Genomic DNA, 19,363 nt, shown 5'->3' with positions numbered 1-19,363 from the left:
GAATACACAAATTCCATTATTGACCAAATATTCATCTCAGAAACAAATTACAGAGTCACAAGCAGAGTACTGAGCATGGGTTATAGTGATCATGAGGCACAGCTGCTGTGTATAGAAATGCCAACAAGTAGTAGCAGTTCTGAAAAAGTAGTTAAAAATAGAACCTTTTCTGAAGATAACATTAGAATTTTTAATCTCTTACTGGCGAAACAAAACTCGAAAAGCATCACCACTCAGAACAATGTTGATAGCATGTACATGAGTTTTCAGAGCATCTTTCTTCACTATTTTAATGTAGCATTTCTAAAAGTAGTGAAAACAGTAAAACATAATAATAATAAGCAATGGGTTACTAAAGGCATAAAAATTTCCAGAGAGAGAAACAGATTTCTGCAAAACTGTTGTAAGAAATATAGAGTAACCCATGAATTCACAGATTATTCAAAAGCCTAAAAAAGAATCTATGGCAGACTAGTCAAAGAGGCAAAAATTATGTGGAATGACAATTTGACAAGAAATCTCTCATTTAACAAAGTGAGATCCACGTGGAGAGTTATAAAGAAAGAAACTTATAGTTCAGTGCCAAAGAAAAAGAATGTATCATTAACACTAGAAGGCTCAAAAGTCACAGACCCAAATTCAGTTGTGGAAAAATTCAATGAATACTTCACTTCACTAGCTAAAGACCTGATCAAGTAAACTGTCAAGGACCAGTCCCAAGTTTCTCCAGCAAGTCAGTGATCTCGACTGCTTTTATGTATGTTTATGAAACAAACCCGAATGAAATTATAAGTAAAATTAAATCATTAAGCAATAAAAGTCAATTGATCTTGATGAAGTACCTTATTTCATATTAAAAGCATGTGCTCATCACATAGCAAACCCCTTGGCAAAAAGTTTCAACCTCTCTTTAAAAACTGGTGTATTTCCAGATATTTTTAAAATAGCAAAAAGTTTCACAACTGACCCATATCACAGCTAAGTTCCTTCTCTAAAATTCTAGAAAAACTCTTCTATGACAGGCTTTTAAGTTTCATAAATAAATATGCACCTCTTACAGTACAACAACATGGTTTTAGAAAGTCTAAATCTACACAGACTGCGATTTTCAAATTCTTAGACTGCATTTTAAAATCCCTTGATCAACATAAATTAGCTGCAGGTATTTTTCTAGACCTATCAAAAGCATTTGACGTCCTGGACCATAACATTCTGCTCGAAAAATTAGAAAGATGAGGAGTAAGATGTGTAGCACATAGCTGATTGTGTTCATACCTAAAAAACTGCAGGCAGAAAGTATCACTTCAGTTCGAATTCAACAAAATGAATAAAACAAGAAACAACTCCTTTCTTTCCAGCAAATTACCAATAAAATATGGTGTACCACAGGGCTCAATCTTAGGTCCACTACTCTTCTTGATTTATGTGGACGACTTAGTTCAATATATGAGTCCCACAAAAACTATCCTGTTTGCTGATGACATCAGCATGTTGCTAACTGGATCCAGTCCAGAAACATTGTAGTCCACAGCAGAAAGTTCTTTCTATGAAAATACTTTCTGAGTGGTTAAAAAAAAAAGAAAAAAGAAAAAAAAGGTCATTATAAATACTGAAAAAACTCTGTGTGACGAATTTCATTTAATTCCTCCAACTAATCAAATGTCTAGTCAAGCACAATTAAAAATGATCCCCTAGAAAATGTGTCACAAAATTTTTGGGTCTATGGGTTCAGCAAGACTTAAAGTGGGACACACATATAAATGACTTGTCTAGAAAACTATCATCTGTGTGCTATGGCCTAAGAATTTTAAAGGCTACAACAAGTAAAACAACAGTACTGCAGGCATACTATGCACAGTTCCACTCACTAGTCCAATATGGGATCGTTTTCTGGAGATACTCAACTCTCAGTGTAAAGGTTTTTAGAATGAAAAAAGAGCTCTAAGAATAATTTGTGGCCTTAAAAAGATGGAGTCTTGTAAATCCCATTTTACTGAGCTTGGTGTTCTAAATGTTTCAAGTTTATTCATTTATGAAAGTATCTTGTTCACTAGGAACTACCTCCTGAAAACAGGCAAACTGCTACAGAACAAAAATGTACATAACTATAGTACGAGAGGGAAATCAAATATACATCAAAAATATCGCAGAACAACCACCTATCAGAGGAGCATAATTAACACTGGTGTAATACTACACAATAAGATACCAGAAGAAATAAAAAATGCTACTCTTCCAATATTTAAAGCTAAACTAAAGGCATTTCTAATAAAGCACTGTTTCTATTCTGTCAGAGAATTTCTGAATATGTAACAAAATTAACTGTAATAGGTACCTCTTTTAACCCTTTCCAGCCCAGTGATGCCATATGGCATCATCATATTTAACTTTTACCCAAGGCCAAACTATTTGTCCAAAGATTATAAACAAGTGTGCAGGGCTTTCTAAAGTTCATTGTTCTTATGTTGGCTACCGTGAATTCGCTAAAACAGAGAGCAGTAGGCTACAATACCTTGACAAATGTATTGTTGCATGGTGTCTACGGTACAGTGCACCCAGCTGGACTTTCAAAATATTATATCAAGGTAAAGGAAGCAAACTAACATAAAAGTTGCACCAATAAATTATTGTTGAAAGTGTAAATTAACTACAAAACACTTTGAAAATAATGCTAGTTACGGTAATTTTCTGCTTGGAAGTCACAAACATGTGTGATTCCATTTGGCATCATTGGGCATTTGTTATGTTACCAAGTGTAGTACATGCAATAACTTCGACTAAAGTTTACCATAATGTGTAACTCTAATATTTTCAAGTTTCTTTTGAAGCTTTATTATACTAACTAATATTAATATGTTAAAATTTTCATTTATATAATCTACCAGTTTTTTTGCTGCTTTAGTAAAAAATTCCTGGTTTGTTTACCAGATGATTTGCAATCATAAATCATTATCAGAAGAAGAAATATTGCTGCTTCTGGAAGGTGATTTATCTGATTTGGACCTTAATACGTCTGATGTGGAGGAAGAGATTGAAAATGCTCGGCAGCAGGACCCTACTACACTGGAAATATAGTTTCTTCAAGGAATGGACCTTGATATGGTTGAAATTCTGGACCCTCAAGCCAATGATGAAGATGATGTTCCCTTAGCTTCAAGATTATTTGCTGAGCCAAACCTTGCACCAAGTTATTCAGCTCAGAAAATTCAGTGTGATACACACTGGGATCTTCGGTGGAGAATGAAGGACATTGAAGAAGAGACACATCATGTAATGCAGTTTTTTCTGACCCTCCAGGAGAGGGTCTTTGCAGTATTTCAGAACAATGTGTAGTGATGATATTATCCAGAACCTAGTTCAGCAATCTAATCTATACTGCACACAGAAAACAGGTGCATCATTAGATACAAATGTTCGTGAAATAGAAAAGTATATAGGGATAAACATCCTAGCAGGTGATGCCTAGTTACAGAATGAACTGGGCAGAGGCTACAAGATTTTCTCCAATAGCTGACTTAATGCCTATAAATAGGCTTGATAAGCTAAGAAATTATTTACATGTGAATGACAACACTAAAATGAAACAAAGAGAGGACCTTGATTATGACAAGCTGTTCAAGGTGAGACCATTTGTTGACAAAATCAAACAAGGTTTTTCAATTATTGAACCTCAGGAATATCATTCAGTGGATTAATTAATCATTCCTTTCAAAGGTCATTCAGCCCTGAAACAATATGTAAAAAGCATACCACACAAGTGGGGTATCAAAGTTTTTGCCCATGCTGGTTCTAGTGGAATTGTGTACGATTTTGAAATATACCGAGGGAAAGGAACTGTACATAATGATACTGGTCTTGGTATAAGTGGTGATATTGTGATAAGGCTTGTGGAAGGACTGCCAAAATATAAAAAATTTAAAGTGTTTACAGACAATTGGTTCACCTCTTACAATCTTATTTCTACCCTGAAAAACTATGGCATTTTGGCTGTTGGAACTGTTAGACCCACAAGACTTCAAGACTGCAATCTAAAAGCAGACAGTGAGCTGAAAAAGCAGGGACGAGGATCATACGATTATCGAACTGAAACAGAAAGGAACATCATAGCGCTGAAGTGGTATGATAACAAGTCTGTCGTTCTTGCATCATCATACAAAGGATGAACAGTAGAACCAGTGAAACGTTGGTCAGTGGGAGAACGAAAATATATTGATGTTGCAAGGCCAAACACTGTTAGAGAATATAACCGTTCGATGGGAGGAGTTGATTTGCACAACATGCTGGTTGCTTTGTATAGGAGTAATATTGATGTGAAAAGATTTTATCTAAGGATCGTATTCCACCTCCTTGACATGTGTGTTGTGAATGCGTGGCTCCTATACCGCCGACACTGCGGACAAAGAGGAATTACCAAACACATGTTTCTGTTGATTTTTCGGTCTCATGTAGCTCATGGACTACTAAAAGCAGGAGACATTTTGGTAAGAAGACGAGGAAGGCCGTCAGATGACAGTCCATCGCCTACAGTTGTGAAGAGACGAGCCCCATTGGTTCCCAGCCCAGTTGATGATGTAAGTAAGGTATGACAACATTGGACACTGGCCACAGAATGTAGAAAACAAACAGAGATGTATATTGTGCATTACAGCATATTCTCGAACAAAATGCATCAAATGTAATAAACTTCTTTGCTTAATCAAAGACAGGAACTGTTTCTTAAATTTTCATGTAAAGTAACAATCATGCTGTAAAAAAACATAAAATTGTTCTGATATGCAAGTTGCATTATTGTATGTACTAATTTTTCTTTAATAAACTGCTTCAAATTCTGTAATTAAAATATTCATTCAAGTTCCATTACCAAGCACTGTGACATCCCAACCACCTGACTGAAGGAAACAAATCCTGCCCAATGATGCCATATGGAGTCATCCCAAATTTCCCTCCAAAAACAAAAAAATAACAAAATTTCTTATAAATATATATTATTCCAATCATTATGCAGGGAAATACGCGAAAAAATATTTTTTCCCACAAGTAAATAAAAGTTGGGCTGGAAAGGGTTAAATTTGCCTACTATACTATGTATAGCTTTTTGATAAAACTGGACCAATAAAAAATCAAACCAAACCAAATCAAATCTAACACCCTCCCATGGTGAAACTTGAAACAGGCACAAAAATAAACTTTTTTGGTATGAAATGATTCCAAAAAATTTTGGGGGGAACATCAGCCTTATCAACTACATGTCACCTGAAAGTGAAGTGCAAGAAGTGCCATCTAATAAAAAAAATATAGGAACTGAAGAAGCCTAAAGTCAAAAATAGTTTCAAGTCACCCCGTTTTATGATAATATTAATAAGCAAATATACTGACGAAGTCTATTGCATGTACAAATGTTCAATGACTAATAAAGGATCTAAATCTGAATCTGAATTTATATCTTCTAGAAGTTTCTTACTGCTGCACACTCCACAGCAATGAGAAAGACCGAATGTGAAAATGTTTTTATGGCTAGAAGGAATTGTTTCTAGGATGCATTGTTGAGATAGTGATGTAAGTCCTGCTAGATATACTGAATTGTATCCTTATGCACCAGTGCCTTTATCTAGTTTACCAGAAAGTTTCCATGCTGCATCCGAGTTTTCAAATATGGGGACAAAGTCTCACTGCTGCCCACAGTTTGTTGCTGTGGCACCTAACCCAAGTGGTAATGTGTGCTGTGATCTGTTTCACAGCTATATTAAGATTAGCTGTGTTCTCAGATAGCTTTAATGAAGCGGTAAGGGGGTTTGTGCATACAAACCCAGTAACCCATATGGTAAGTCAAAACTAGGAAAGTGTCACATTTAGAAAATTCAATTCAATTTAAACAGAACATATTACTCAATTTTTTGTAGTCATTTTGCCATTAAGAGGGCATACAAAGAGAATTAGTAATAGCTTGCAACCACAATGGATACTAGAACTATGTCAATAGAATTCTCAAAAGTATTCTGTTGTGGTAAGCTCAAAAGTTATAAAATTTGATTATTTGTCAATATAATTTAACTGAATGGGAATTAGAAACCTATATGTAGATACACATCCATATTCTGCAAACCACTCTGAAATATGTGGCAAACGGTCCTTAGCATGGCATTACATGTTAGCTTTTCTTTCTATTCCAGTCGTGTAAGTGTGGGAGGACTCACTGCTTATGCTTAAATGTCTCTATGTCTGCCGCAATTAGTTTATCTTCTTGATGCATGAAGGTTCAATGACACAAGTCAGGAGCAGTGCAGGTGTCACAAGGACATTTCCAATGAAAGTAGGACTACATCATGGATCTGCTCTCAGCAGCCCAATAGAAAAAGATGGAAGTGGGAGAAATGAGAATGTTAAGGTGGATGAGTGGGGTGACATGAAAGGACAGACTATGAAAAGAGTACATCAGGGGAACAGTGGAAGTGGGGCCCACGGGGAGGATGATCCAAGAAAACATGCTAAGATGGCATGGACATGTGCAGAGAAGAGGGGAGTACTAGATGGGGAGAAGAGTTGAAGACCTAGAAATCGAAGGATTACGGAGAAGAGGAACACCAAAACTGAGATGGAAAGACTAAGTAGTAGGGGACCCAGGGGAGAAACGATGGCTCAGAGAAGAAGCACTGGATAGGCATTTATGGAAGAGAAGGATCCAGCAAAGCAACACCGACCCCTCATGATGTGGGAAAAGGCTGAGATGATGATGATGATGATGATATCTCCTTGATGCATACCAGAGGGATATAGAAAAGGTTGAAGTATATAGCTAGATTCTTCACTAATAATTGTTCTTGAAATTTTCTAAGTGGGGTTTTGTAGAGTAGCTTGCGCCTATCTTCAAGAGCCCACCAATTTAGATTTTCTTAAATATTTCTGCAATGGTCTCTTGTGAATTGTACAAACATATGACCATTCATGCCCCCTTTCTTTGTGCACATTCAATATCCCCTACTGGTCCCATTTGGTATCATTCCCAGAGATTTGAGTAATATTCTAAAATGGTATGCACAAGCAGTCTCCTTAGTAAACTGACTGCATTTTCAAAGTATGCTACCAATGAATCGAAGTGTGCTGACTGCCTTACCTACGACCGTACCAGTGTAATGACTTCATTTCATATCCGTACAAATTGTTAGACCCAGGTAGTCTTACGAGTTGACTGATGCTAACTCGTGCTGCAGTCATGAGATACCTCATTTTCCGGTTTTTAAAGTGCATAATTTCACATTTCAGTGCAATTAATGCAAGTTGCCAGTATTTGCTACACTTTGAAATTTTGTCAAGATCTGATTGAATATTTCTACAGCGTGATTCTCAGTACTTCATTACAAATAGCAGCATCCTCTGCAAAAAGTCTTAGGTTACTATTCATATTGTTTGCCGCATCATTAATATGTACCACGAACTACAACATGAATATACATCCCTGGAGTATACCTGAAGTTACTTCCACTTCTCTCAATTACTCTTCATTCAAGTTAACATGATGTGACCTCCCTACCAGAAATCTTCAATGTAGTTACAAATTTTGTTTGATGTCCAATACAACAGTGCTATGTTTATAATGTTGGTGTGGTACAAAGTTAAATGCTTTTTGAAGTCAAAACATGCTGCAGGCAAAAAGAATGCTGTTTACTTTTAGTAATTTAGCTGCCTCACAAGCCACTGACTCTAATCTTTATATCACAAAAAATAAACTGGGGCAGTATGTTGGTTTCTTCATTAGTAAATGAACATTTGAAAACAGGATACAACATTTCTATTTTTGCTTTACTGCCCTTAATTTCATTTCCTGTGCCTTTTGTGAGTGTCTGGCCAGAAATTTTGGTGGAACTGACAGCCTTTATATATGATCAGAATATCTGTAGGTTTTGATAGAGATCATTCAATGAGATTCTACCACAATAGTCATGGCTTCATGCATTGCCCTGTTGACAACCAAATGCTTTCATTCAGCATCTCTCAAATTATGTCCCTGAGCTTTGTTTTTCAGAAGTTGCTGTTTCTTTAGGATTTTCTTTCCTAAACTTAAGCCACAGTTCTTATGAGTCCTCCTGCCCTGAGATAAGAGTAGAGTTCCTATTTGAGATGTGGCACATAACTTACTCAACATATAAATCTTCCTAATTGCTTTAGTTGCCCTTTGTATTTTATTAGTCAATATTATTCCGGGCAGCCTCAAAACGGTCAGGTGTATCTTTGCCATATACTAATACATTTTTGTTCCAAATGCCTCATTTTCAATCATACCAGTTTCAATATTGGCAGCCTCAAAACGGTCAGGTGTATCTTTGCCATTTATACTAATATATTTCTATCATGAGTAAATTCACAAACTACACTCCTGGAAATGGAAAAAAGAACACATTGACACCGGTGTGTCAGACCCACCATACTTGCTCCGGACACTGCGAGAGGGCTGTACAAGCAATGATCACACGCACGGCACAGCGGACACACCAGGAACCGCGGTGTTGGCCGTCGAATGGCGCTAGCTGCGCAGCATTTGTGCACCGCCGCCGTCAGTGTCAGCCAGTTTGCCGTGGCATACGGAGCTCCATCGCAGTCTTTAACACTGGTAGCATGCCGCGACAGCGTGGACGTGAACCGTATGTGCAGTTGACGGACTTTGAGCGAGGGCGTATAGTGGGCATGCGGGAGGCCGGGTGGACGTACCGCCGAATTGCTCAACACGTGGGGCGTGAGGTCTCCACAGTACATCGATGTTGTCGCCAGTGGTCGGCAGAAGGTGCACGTGCCCGTCGACCTGGGACCGGACCGCAGCGACGCACGGATGCACGCCAAGACCGTAGGATCCTACGCAGTGCCGTAGGGGACCGCACCGCCATTTCCCAGGGACACTGTTGCTCCTGGGGTATCGGCGAGGACCATTCGCAACCGTCTCCATGAAGCTGGGCTACGGTCCCGCACACCGTTAGGCCGTCTTCCGCTCATGCTCCAACATCGTGCAGCCCGCCTCCAGTGGTGTCGCGACAGGCGTGAATGGAGGGACGAATGGAGACGTGTCGTCTTCAGCGATGAGAGTCGCTTTTGCCTTGGTGCCAATGATGGTCATATGTGTGTTTGGCGCCGTGCAGGTGAGCGCCACAATCAGGACTGCATATGACCGAGGCACACAGGGCCAACACCCGGCATCATGGTGTGGGGAGCGATCTCCTACACTGGCCGTACACCACTGGTGATCGTCGAGGGGACACTGAATAGTGCACGGTACATCCAAACCGTCATCGAACCCATCGTTCTACCATTCCTAGACCGGCAAGGGAACTTGCTGTTCCAACAGGACAATGCACGTCCGCATGTATCCCGTGCCACCCAACGTGCTGTAGAAGGTGTAAGTCAACTACCCTGGCCAGCAAGATCTCCGGATCTGTCCCCCATTGAGCATGTTTGGGACTGGATGAAGCGTCGTCTCACGCGGTCTGCACGTCCAGCACGAACGCTGGTCCAACTGAGGCGCCAGGTGGAAATGGCATGGCAAGCCGTTCCACAGGACTACATCCAGCATCTCTACGATCGTCTCCATGGGAGAATAGCAGCCTGCATTGCTGCGAAAGGTGGATATACACTGTACTAGTGCCGACATTGTGCATGCTCCGTTGCCTGTGTCTATGTGCCTGTGGTTCTGTCAGTGTGATCATGTGATGTATCTGACCCCAGGAATGTGTCAATAAAGTTTCCCCTTCCTGGGACAATGAATTCACGGTGTTCTTATTTCAATTTCCAGGAGTGTATTTGACCTAGATATTTGTAAAAGAAGATTTAATGTTTCACAGGATGACTTGTCACACTCATCATTTACAAAACTGTAACCATCCCAATTGATTGTTGGGACAACTAAAATGGTTACATTGGGATGATGAACCTGGTGGTGGACATAAAGATCCACTTACAATTTCATGCCCACCCTTGATTCTTGCCCAAACAATTTCTCATGCAGAACCTATGTTTCTCTCAGGGGCTTTTGAGTTAACTGTCTACTGTGACTAATACACTTTTTGACATACACTTATATTTACTCCACAAATTTTACTGCTCTTGATTCTGGTTTTAGCCAATATTGTGTACCTAGTTTTATATGTGCTCCACTACTTTTTAGAACTCTACTACTTCTGGGACTTTGCAGCAAATGCTTCAGTAGTTGATCACTATGATTTTAATCAATTCATCTGTGGAGGGGGGGGCATTTCTTTGAATCTTAGACTAACAGCTCAGGGTCAGCACCCTGGGTGGCAGCTCTTATTTATAGTGCAACCCTGACTCATGTAGGAAAACTCTTCAATTCTCAATCTATGGTGTAAGTCAAGAAAGTCACAAGCTAACTAGTCTCAGAGCCTTTGAAGGCCCTCGTTAAAGCCTTCTGCACCACAAGATGATTCATTCTACTCACCTCATAACCATAAGGAAACAATCAGTTCCGGTAGCAATGCTGCAGATTGTGATCTTTGTAGAAGCTTGCTTGAGGCTGGTGTCCTCAACAGTCTCTGTCAGGCAGATGGAATGATCCAGATATGACCTTGGATCCCAGATGACAGGTATCATTCATTCCAAAGTGAACCAGATGTGCAGTTGATTGCATCTTGTTCCATCAATGGCTGCCAGAACATAATGTTGAATAAGGACTCCCCACAGTGTGCACAAGGCGATTCTTCACATACCTTGCTGCTATTTGCATCAGGGATGCCATTATTTGTCCTAATGTTTGAACTGCAGATGATTAATAGACTTCTAACCTTTTGCGACTTTCTTCCTCCTGACACAGATCACAGCAGGCTCCCCAACAAGTGAGATGCATCTCACTGGGCTCAGTTTCAGTTTCAGTGGAAGACAACACCTAAAATTCATTGGGTAGCAGGATGAGTGTAGTACCCTAAATTCTCACTGGTCCCTGTCTTCCCTGTACAGAGGCCACAGGTCTACCACTGACATGCTTCTCACACTGACAAGCAGTGATAGATTCTGTACTTCCTCCAGAGTAGACAGTATCCACTGCAGAAGACAATACTTGCAGTTGCTTTGGTATCAATGGCATTTCAGCTAACACACTGATTCAACACAGGTTCCAATCTGTTTGATAGATCTCACCTTAGAATTGTTTACAAATGAATCACTGTCATCATCAAAATCATTATCATTCTTGCTTTCACTTAAAGATTCCTCTAAAAGATCTACAATGTCTTCCTCAGAAAAGACTGTACATGAAGAACTAGCCATCTTGCACCAATGCACCTGAGCGTAACAGAACCTCTGTTTCAACACGACTGCTATAGTTTGACATCGGAGTTAGCACAGGTATCCTTAGAGGGCACGACTATGCAGTATTAATCTACGCTACTGGCAGATTCGAGAATGGAGCATGTGGGAGGTATGAAAAATCACATCGAACAAGGCTTGACATCAGAGTGGAAAACAATGTTGAGTGTCACACATTGTTGGAGTAGGAAGGATTAAATCATATCAGAAATTAAAGTTTTGCAATGAGCTTATACCTAGGGGTAATCATTACCCCTCATATAATAATGAGAGTACATATTTTCTGATCTAGAAAGACTGTTATACCATTGGACAGGACAAGTAACAATCTGATTGCTTTTTCAGACAAAAGTACATTGTATGACAGATAGCATATCATCCTGTTCTCACAGCTATCGGTTATATCCTTCCTTTAATTGTGCCAGTTGTTTCTGCTAGCATGCCATTCGATATTACTGTATGCAAGAAATGCAAGCATACAGGAAGCACAAGGAACATAGCAGCGTGCAGTGTCACATTCAGTCTTAAATAAATCTTATGTCCATGCAGAGAGGAAACTGGAATATTTATAATGGAGATGAGTTGCATGAATCTGCTGAACTGTGTCCCCATTGTTGATGTTGAGAGGATTCACATCATTACTCTTGCCCACAAAACAAATCAAGGGAACACTCTGTAAAGGGATCACATTATGATGCAGAAAAGTTTTTATAGTCACCTGGAGCCGCATGAGCCTTCAGTGATTGGCCTCTGAAATATTTGCTGCAAATAATTGAAATCAGCTACAGCTTAATTGTATTAGGAAAAAAACTGGCAGATAAGACAAGTTGCTACATAGTAAACATACTTCACCTTTTTAAAACAGCCTTCTGTTTGCACCACCACATTAGCACAACCCAGTGGCTGACCATCATATGGGAACATCCCTGAGGATGGTGTGAATATTGGATGCTGACGGTAAAGTTGAATATCATCCACAGGCTCTTGTTTAACACGTGTGCAAGGTGGATAGAATGGACACTCCACTCCACGCCCAATGTGGCGACATAAAAACGGCTTTACTTCTTGATTATGCACAGGTAAATAGTTTGAAGGAAAGAGACTATAATGCAATGAGTGAACAGATTCATTTGATCTCTTCAGTTGTTGCACACAGTGTTCAATTATTTCTTGAGGTACTTTGTTCAATGCACCATCAAGGCGACCTTGAACTTGCACTCTCATCATTCTTCTGTTCACCATGTACCAGGCTTCAGCTATAAGTCCTTGCTGCTGCTGCTGCTGCATAGTAAATCCCTGTGGCTGCTGTGAAGCATGTACTGCGACATCCTGATGGTGGACTACACTATTGAATTTCTGATGCATTATTACTGGGTTGGCTTCACTATCAGACTCATCTGTAGTTGTATCACTGAGTGTTTCCACTGAATCATCACTTAGACTGTGAGGCGCCACAGTCAGCTGAGATGATATTTTGTTTGTTATGCCTACCTTGCCTTTACACTGCCCTTCTGAAGTGTCCTGTTGATCCACATGACTAGATGAAGATGGAGAGGCAACAACTCGTGTCTCTGCTGTTGGCGGTTGTGTGAGGTCCCTAGTGCATCTCTCTTCTCCATGTTGCAATTCTTTACATGCCACCTCTGGAAGTGATGACACATTATTTTGTTGAGCACTCCATAATTCCTGCCATGCCTTTTTGTATTTCTTTGGTGCTGGCTCTTGACAAGTCTCATAAGTATCACAAGAGACTTTGTGTTGGATCTGCGACACAAGCGGTTGACTGCATTCAGTGGTAGAGTGGGATGTCACTGTGACTTGAGTAGTATCAGGAACATGTTCTTCAACTGATGATTTGGGTGTATCCACAACAGCTGTTACAGTTGTTTCAACCACTGCAGTCTTCTCCCTCTCAGGTAGATGCATAGTATCTGTTGATGTGATCAAAGACTCTTCCTTGTTTGTTTCTGCCACCTGTTCAGGAGATGCTGTCACTGTTTCTACAGTTTTTACACACGAAATTTTTAAGTAGTCATTAGTTCTAACGTTAATAGATTTTCTTCGCTTTGCCAAATGCGCCCTCTTACTTAAGTTGCTGTGCGCTCCAGCAACAGATTTTCTGTACTTGCAGCTATTAGGAAGCCAGTCCTCATCATCATAATCATCATCATCATCTTCATCTTCATCATCATTGTCAGTGTCATTACTGGCACCTTCCTCGCCATCAACTGATGAAAGTGATACAGGGTTTCGCCGTTTGCGCCATTGCACGCTACTGTCAGGCTGGTCCACATTCTGGCTAAAACGGAGAGAATTGTCCATTTGGCTCTCTCGACGGTTAGGCTGACAGTCATTAGTACTGTGCCGCCTTCCACGTGGTCCTGGTTTCGGTGATGTAATGTCTTCATTAGCTGCATACTCTGCTGCAAGGTTAGAGCTCTCGCTCACTGTTAGGGTGCGCTTCACAACCAGCCTCAACGGTGGATCCTGCAAAATTCATATTATCTTATAATCATTTCAATAATATCATGTGTAGATTAAGCTGAGTGTAACATAAGTGCTTACTATTTCTGAGGTATATTTTACTTTGGTATATCAATGAAAACTGATGTAGTAACACAACAATATAACCAATGCGTAAGAAAACTGAACTACAGAGGCATAAGACTACTGTTCACAGTGTATAAAATCTATACAAAGAAAATTCAAAAGTTGGATAGTCATGCTAGTAGAAGTGCTACTCAACTCCCTCCAAAATTAAAATCTTGTATGCGTTTAGCAAAGGACATCTTGATGAACACTATGAGCTGAGCACCAGTTCCATGTTTTCTTAACGTGTCAATACGTAGAATATGACCGGGCAGTTGACCATTTAGCAGTTCATAGTAACATCACGTCCAGTTTGGTCACAGTAAGTTGACCCTTTTTCCTGGAGCAGCCGTTAGTGGAGAAAACTGGCGAGTTAGAAGATAGTCATGGGTATCCAAGTGTTGTATGTGTCATCTCTGCTTTCATATAAACACAAAACATGGGTAATGGTGACTTCAGGGAGATGTCGGCACTGTCCTCCTTTCACTGTTCCTCATACCTCAGCAGTCCTACTGTGTGTCAAGGCACGCCTCCTGCCATTCATGACAGCCACCACACAAAAGGTCAGCTTATGCCCAAATAGTACACATGTTTGTGTAACACAGGTGTATGACAGATAAAAACTCCTGTCTTGGTCCTGTAGGCACATTTACGTACAATGTTATAATCAGATTTTAAATTTCTCAGGGTTCTGTTTCCTAGATCCGTATCATTTTTAACTAGCATAAAGAATTTGTAACTGACAAACATATTGACTAATGCAGCAGTGCACAATGTCTCTAACTTAGTGTATATAAAATGCTGTATGTTACAAAGATTGATAAGCACACATCTGTTTGTTTTATCCTCTATATCAGATACCACTAATGATGGGCTACAGACCCAAATACCGGTCTGGCAAACATATATTTCTTAAGTGTGGCTCATGATGTACACCAAGACGTCCTTCATCAAATATTCAAAATGGATTCCATAAAGGTTCATTATGGACAGACTGAATATTCACAATGGTATAAATAATAAACAAAATGAGAATACAATTTTCAACCTTACACTACTTTTACTGATTTTGAAAAAGCTTTTCACAGAGTAAAGAAGTGTGTCAAACCGCATCTAACTGAGAAAATGTCCCATGTTTGCAAACAATAATTGAAAGTATGTCTAATGAAAAACACATAAGAATATTATATTGCACTGCACATGACCCTACGCCCTGTGAACCCATTTCTTTTTAATACTTAAACTGACAATGTCATTAAAGGTTGGACAATGTAAAACACAGGAATTTTAAAATTACAGCAATTTCTCAATTATATGGGTGCAAGTTAGCTGGCTTTCAGATTATACTACGTGCACAGCAGACGTTCTGCAAATAATAAAAACAAAGCCTGCACTATTCTTATATAATTAGACCGAATATTTTTGTTTAGAAAATGCTATTAGACACATGACTCATGTTTTCCCCACTGGAAGTCGATGTGGGCCCCAATCTCACATTTGGGCAGTCCTGAAATATTTTTCTACTTTTTGCATTTTATCTTGAGATAAATGTGCGGAGATTTCCTCTATTTACTTGCTTAAACCTTTCTCTTGGAGCTAAGGGTCTGCAATTTCCAACTCATGTAAAGCTGACAGTAATAGGAAATTGGCCACTGACAATGACTGTTAACCTGTATCATATTTCTTGCTGCTGCTGAACATACAAGCAGTTTTCATGTGCTAGGAAGACAACAAGTAAACCCATATTTGTTCTAATAATCTAACAAAAATTAGAAGTTATAGATAAGTTAGAAAAGAAAAGATCTGCAGTACTTTATTTTAAGCTTTCTTAGGATTATGGGAATGGCAATCAGAGGCTTAAAGAAAAATAAAGAATGGTAGATCTGTTAGGCTTCTTGCAATTTAACCTTGATTTCCAGTTCTTTACCTTTAATGGAAAAAATTATGGAATGGGAGATGGCTTAGCAATTGGTAATAGTTTATCAAGCAACTTGTCAAGAATATTCCTCAATTACTTTAAATTTGACTTTTTTGGGGCATTTCCCAATGCAAAAGAGAAAATACTCTGCGAGATCTGTTAGAAAAGTATCCGATCTTGGGCCCAAAAAAAAAAAAAAAAAAAAAAAAAAGACTGGCTTACCTAGAACACTGGACACCTAATCACCCTCAAAGTAATTCCCTTTGGACTCCATATACTTCTCCCAATGGTGCCATCATTGTTGGAAGCATGCCAAAAAAGCTTCTTTTGGAATGGCATTTAGCTCAGTTGTCATTGCGGCCATAACGTCCTCTCTTATTTGAAATCATATTCCTTTCAATGGCCTCTTGAATTTAGGGAATAGCTAGAAGACGCAGGGGGCCATATCAGGAGAGTAATGAGCCTTTTGAAGCACAGGAATCTGGATTTGAACCGAAACATTCTGAATCAAGTCCAAGGAATGTGCTGAAGCCCTATTGTGATGGAGGCACCAATTTCCTGTTGACTGCAAGTAAGGTCTCTTGGATGGCACAGCAACACATAGGCGACGGAGGACATCCCTGTAGTGCTCTTTGGTGATCGTTTGACCCTGTGGTGCATACTCGTGGTGTACCACACCACAGGAGTCAAAGAGAGTAGTCAGCATCACTTTGATATTGCTGCACACTTGGTGGGCCTTCTTTGGTCTTGGTGATAAGGGATGCTTCCACTGTGACGACTGGGATTCGGTTTCCAGGCCGTATCCACATGCAGAGGACTCACGGCCAGTGATTACGGTGTTCATGAAGTTGGGATCATTGTTTGTGAAGTCCAGCATGTCCTGTGGGACTTCCACACAAACTTGGTTTTGCTTCACTGTCAGCAGCTTTAGCACACATTTTATCAGAACTCTCTTCATGCCCAAATCTTTGATCACAATGGAAAAAGTGCTGGCGCCCACCTCTTCCACAATTTCTCTGATAGTCACATGATGGTTCTGCATCACCACAGCATTCACTTTAGCAGTGACTTAGTCTTTTCAGCATGTTGATGGGCGACCAGAGAACTGCTCGCTCTCCACCAATGTGCAGCCATCTTTAAGCCAGTTAATTCCTTACTCTGTGTGATGCCCATGGCATTATTACTGAAAGCTGTCTGAATCTTCCAAATGGTTTTCACCTGGCTGTTGTCCAATTTCTGGCAAAATCCAATGCAGTAGCACAGCTCCAGTTATTCTGTCATTTCCCTTGCAATGAAAAAAAGATGTGAGCACTTCACACTACCTCACTCAACTGTTGCTTGCCTGCAACAGATGATATTGACGGGTGGGAAAAAATTCATGCATGTGCATGAAGGATCAAGGTCGATCATGCAAGTGCACTAGATTCAAATCCATCAATTGTTCACAAAAAACAATAAGATTGGATACTTTTCTAATAAGGTTGGATACTTTTCTAACAGAACTCATATTATCAGTGGTATGTTGATGTCAATATAGTCTTATTTAGAGGTACCATGACATAACTGACAAACTTACTCAGATAAACCCAAAATTATATTTACAGTTGAGCATGAAAACTGATGGCAGCATTAATTTTCTCAATTTGTCAGTCTGTAGATCAACTGGGAATGTATTATTAAAGTCCACAGAAAGTCTATGTGTCCAGGAATCATTATTGGTTATTTGTGGGGATATTTTTCTGTAGGAGATAAAAGTAACAAAACTGTGGAACTGGTCAGATATTATATTTCACAGAATACTTTTTTAATTCACAATTATAATTGTATTTGCTTTAAGCATAAAATACGTAGAAAAGATTCTGTTTCTGAAATGTGGTATAGTATTTATTGAAGATGGCCTGAATAAATGATTTGGAATCTTTAACAAATTAGAATTTAAAATTATTTCCTTAACCACATAAGCTGCTTAGAAAACATTGCTATGGTAATGCGAAATATGTTACTGTTTCAGTGCACTTCACAGCCTACAGTGAACCTATTACATAAAATACTGGGCATTAAAATTGCAACACTAGGAAGGCCAGCAAATGATGAAAGTTTACTTATGTGCTTTTACAATAAACCAGTAAAAATGATTTATTAAACTTACAGGTGACTTGAGGCTGTACAAGATGTGATACATAGTACACATAGCTGCCATCTCTAGATCAACAATGGCTCTAACCCAGCTGGGCATCAAGTCAAACTGATCTCGGATGACAGATACAGAGCATTCCACACTGGCCCAACTCCGTGTCAGAATTTGTTATCAATCGCAGTGGCTGGTGAGGATCTGCTTGCCCGTCTCTCGACAACCTACGGCCAGACAATTTCAGTGGGTGAGAAATTTGGAGTATGAATGAGGTGCTACCCGAAATATCTGAGAATTTCACTGTACCAGTGAAATCAGTAGCAATACGATGTCTCCAGGTACACATCTTCACTACTGTGGCACGAAGTTGCATCATATTTGGTGCATGCAGTTGCGAGTTGTCATGGTATGTGTCAGGACTTGTGCGAATTGTGGAATGTATAACGTGAAGGAGCAATGGATTTGCATCAAATTCTGTTCAAGTTGAATAAAACTGTAGCTGAAACCCACCACTTGTTGACAGGGGCATTTGGTAAGAGTCCAGTGAGTTGAGCAACAACATTTGAGTGATTGAAGTGCTTCAAGGAAGGCAGAGAATCTGAGGAAGATGACAAACATTGCAGTTGACTGTCAACACGCACAACACAGGGAATTATAGTGAAACTGCGTGGCGTGATTCATGAAGACTGAAGGTGAACAATTTACAGTGTTTGTAAGAGACTTGTGGATACCACACAGTACATGTCAATGAATTCTAGCCAACAAACTGAACATGAGACAAATTGCAGCAAAGTTTGTCCCTCATCTTCACAGCATCAACCAAAGAAACCTCAGGATTCAGACGTGCACTGAGCTGCAACCTAGAGTGGAAGAGTGACCAAAATTCTTATCCAGAGTCATAACAGGTAATGAATCTTGGGTCTATGGTTTATGACCCTGAAACAAAGCAGCAGTTATCACAATGGAAAATGCCATCCACTCCAAGGCTGAAAAAAGCTCGATAGGTTTGCAGCAACATGAGGTTAATGCTGATCTTTTAGTTTTTTGACATTTAGGGAATAGTGCATAAGGAGTTTGTTCCAACTGGTCGAACTGTAAATGGGCAATTTTATTGTGAGGTTTTGAGGCGAATGAGGAAAAACTGTTGGCCCAAACGGCCAGAGCTGTGGAAAAAAGAAGACTGGTTGGTGCACCATGACTATATACTCAGGCACACATCACTCGTTTGGAAAGAATTCCTGATCAAAAACAACATGGCAATGGCAATGGCAATTGAAGACATTCGAGTGGAATCACAACGGGTCCTGAACACCCTCCACCCTGTGGACTAGAAGTGCTTCCAAAAATGGGAACAACTCTGAAACCGTTGCACACAAGCTTGAGTTGACTACTTTGAAGGTGATAGAGGACTTTAGGATATAAGT

General features: G+C 39.6%; 1 protein-coding gene across 1 annotated transcript in view; it reads right to left on the bottom strand.

The window, feature by feature from the left end:
- Positions 1 to 19,363, bottom strand: part of LOC126195487 (uncharacterized) — a 101,601-nt gene that overhangs the window by 65,880 nt on the left and 16,358 nt on the right. Inside the window, exon 3 of the mRNA XM_049934115.1 lies at positions 12,154 to 13,788. Coding sequence (XP_049790072.1) covers positions 12,154 to 13,788 — 1,635 coding nt within the window. The remainder of the gene's footprint in view (positions 1 to 12,153; positions 13,789 to 19,363) is intronic.

This window comes from Schistocerca nitens, chromosome 7, assembly GCF_023898315.1.
Source record: "Schistocerca nitens isolate TAMUIC-IGC-003100 chromosome 7, iqSchNite1.1, whole genome shotgun sequence".
Classification (NCBI taxonomy): Eukaryota; Metazoa; Arthropoda; class Insecta; order Orthoptera; family Acrididae; genus Schistocerca; species Schistocerca nitens.
Note: the sequence above shows the minus strand (reverse complement) of the source record. Positions and strands in the feature narration are given on the sequence as shown.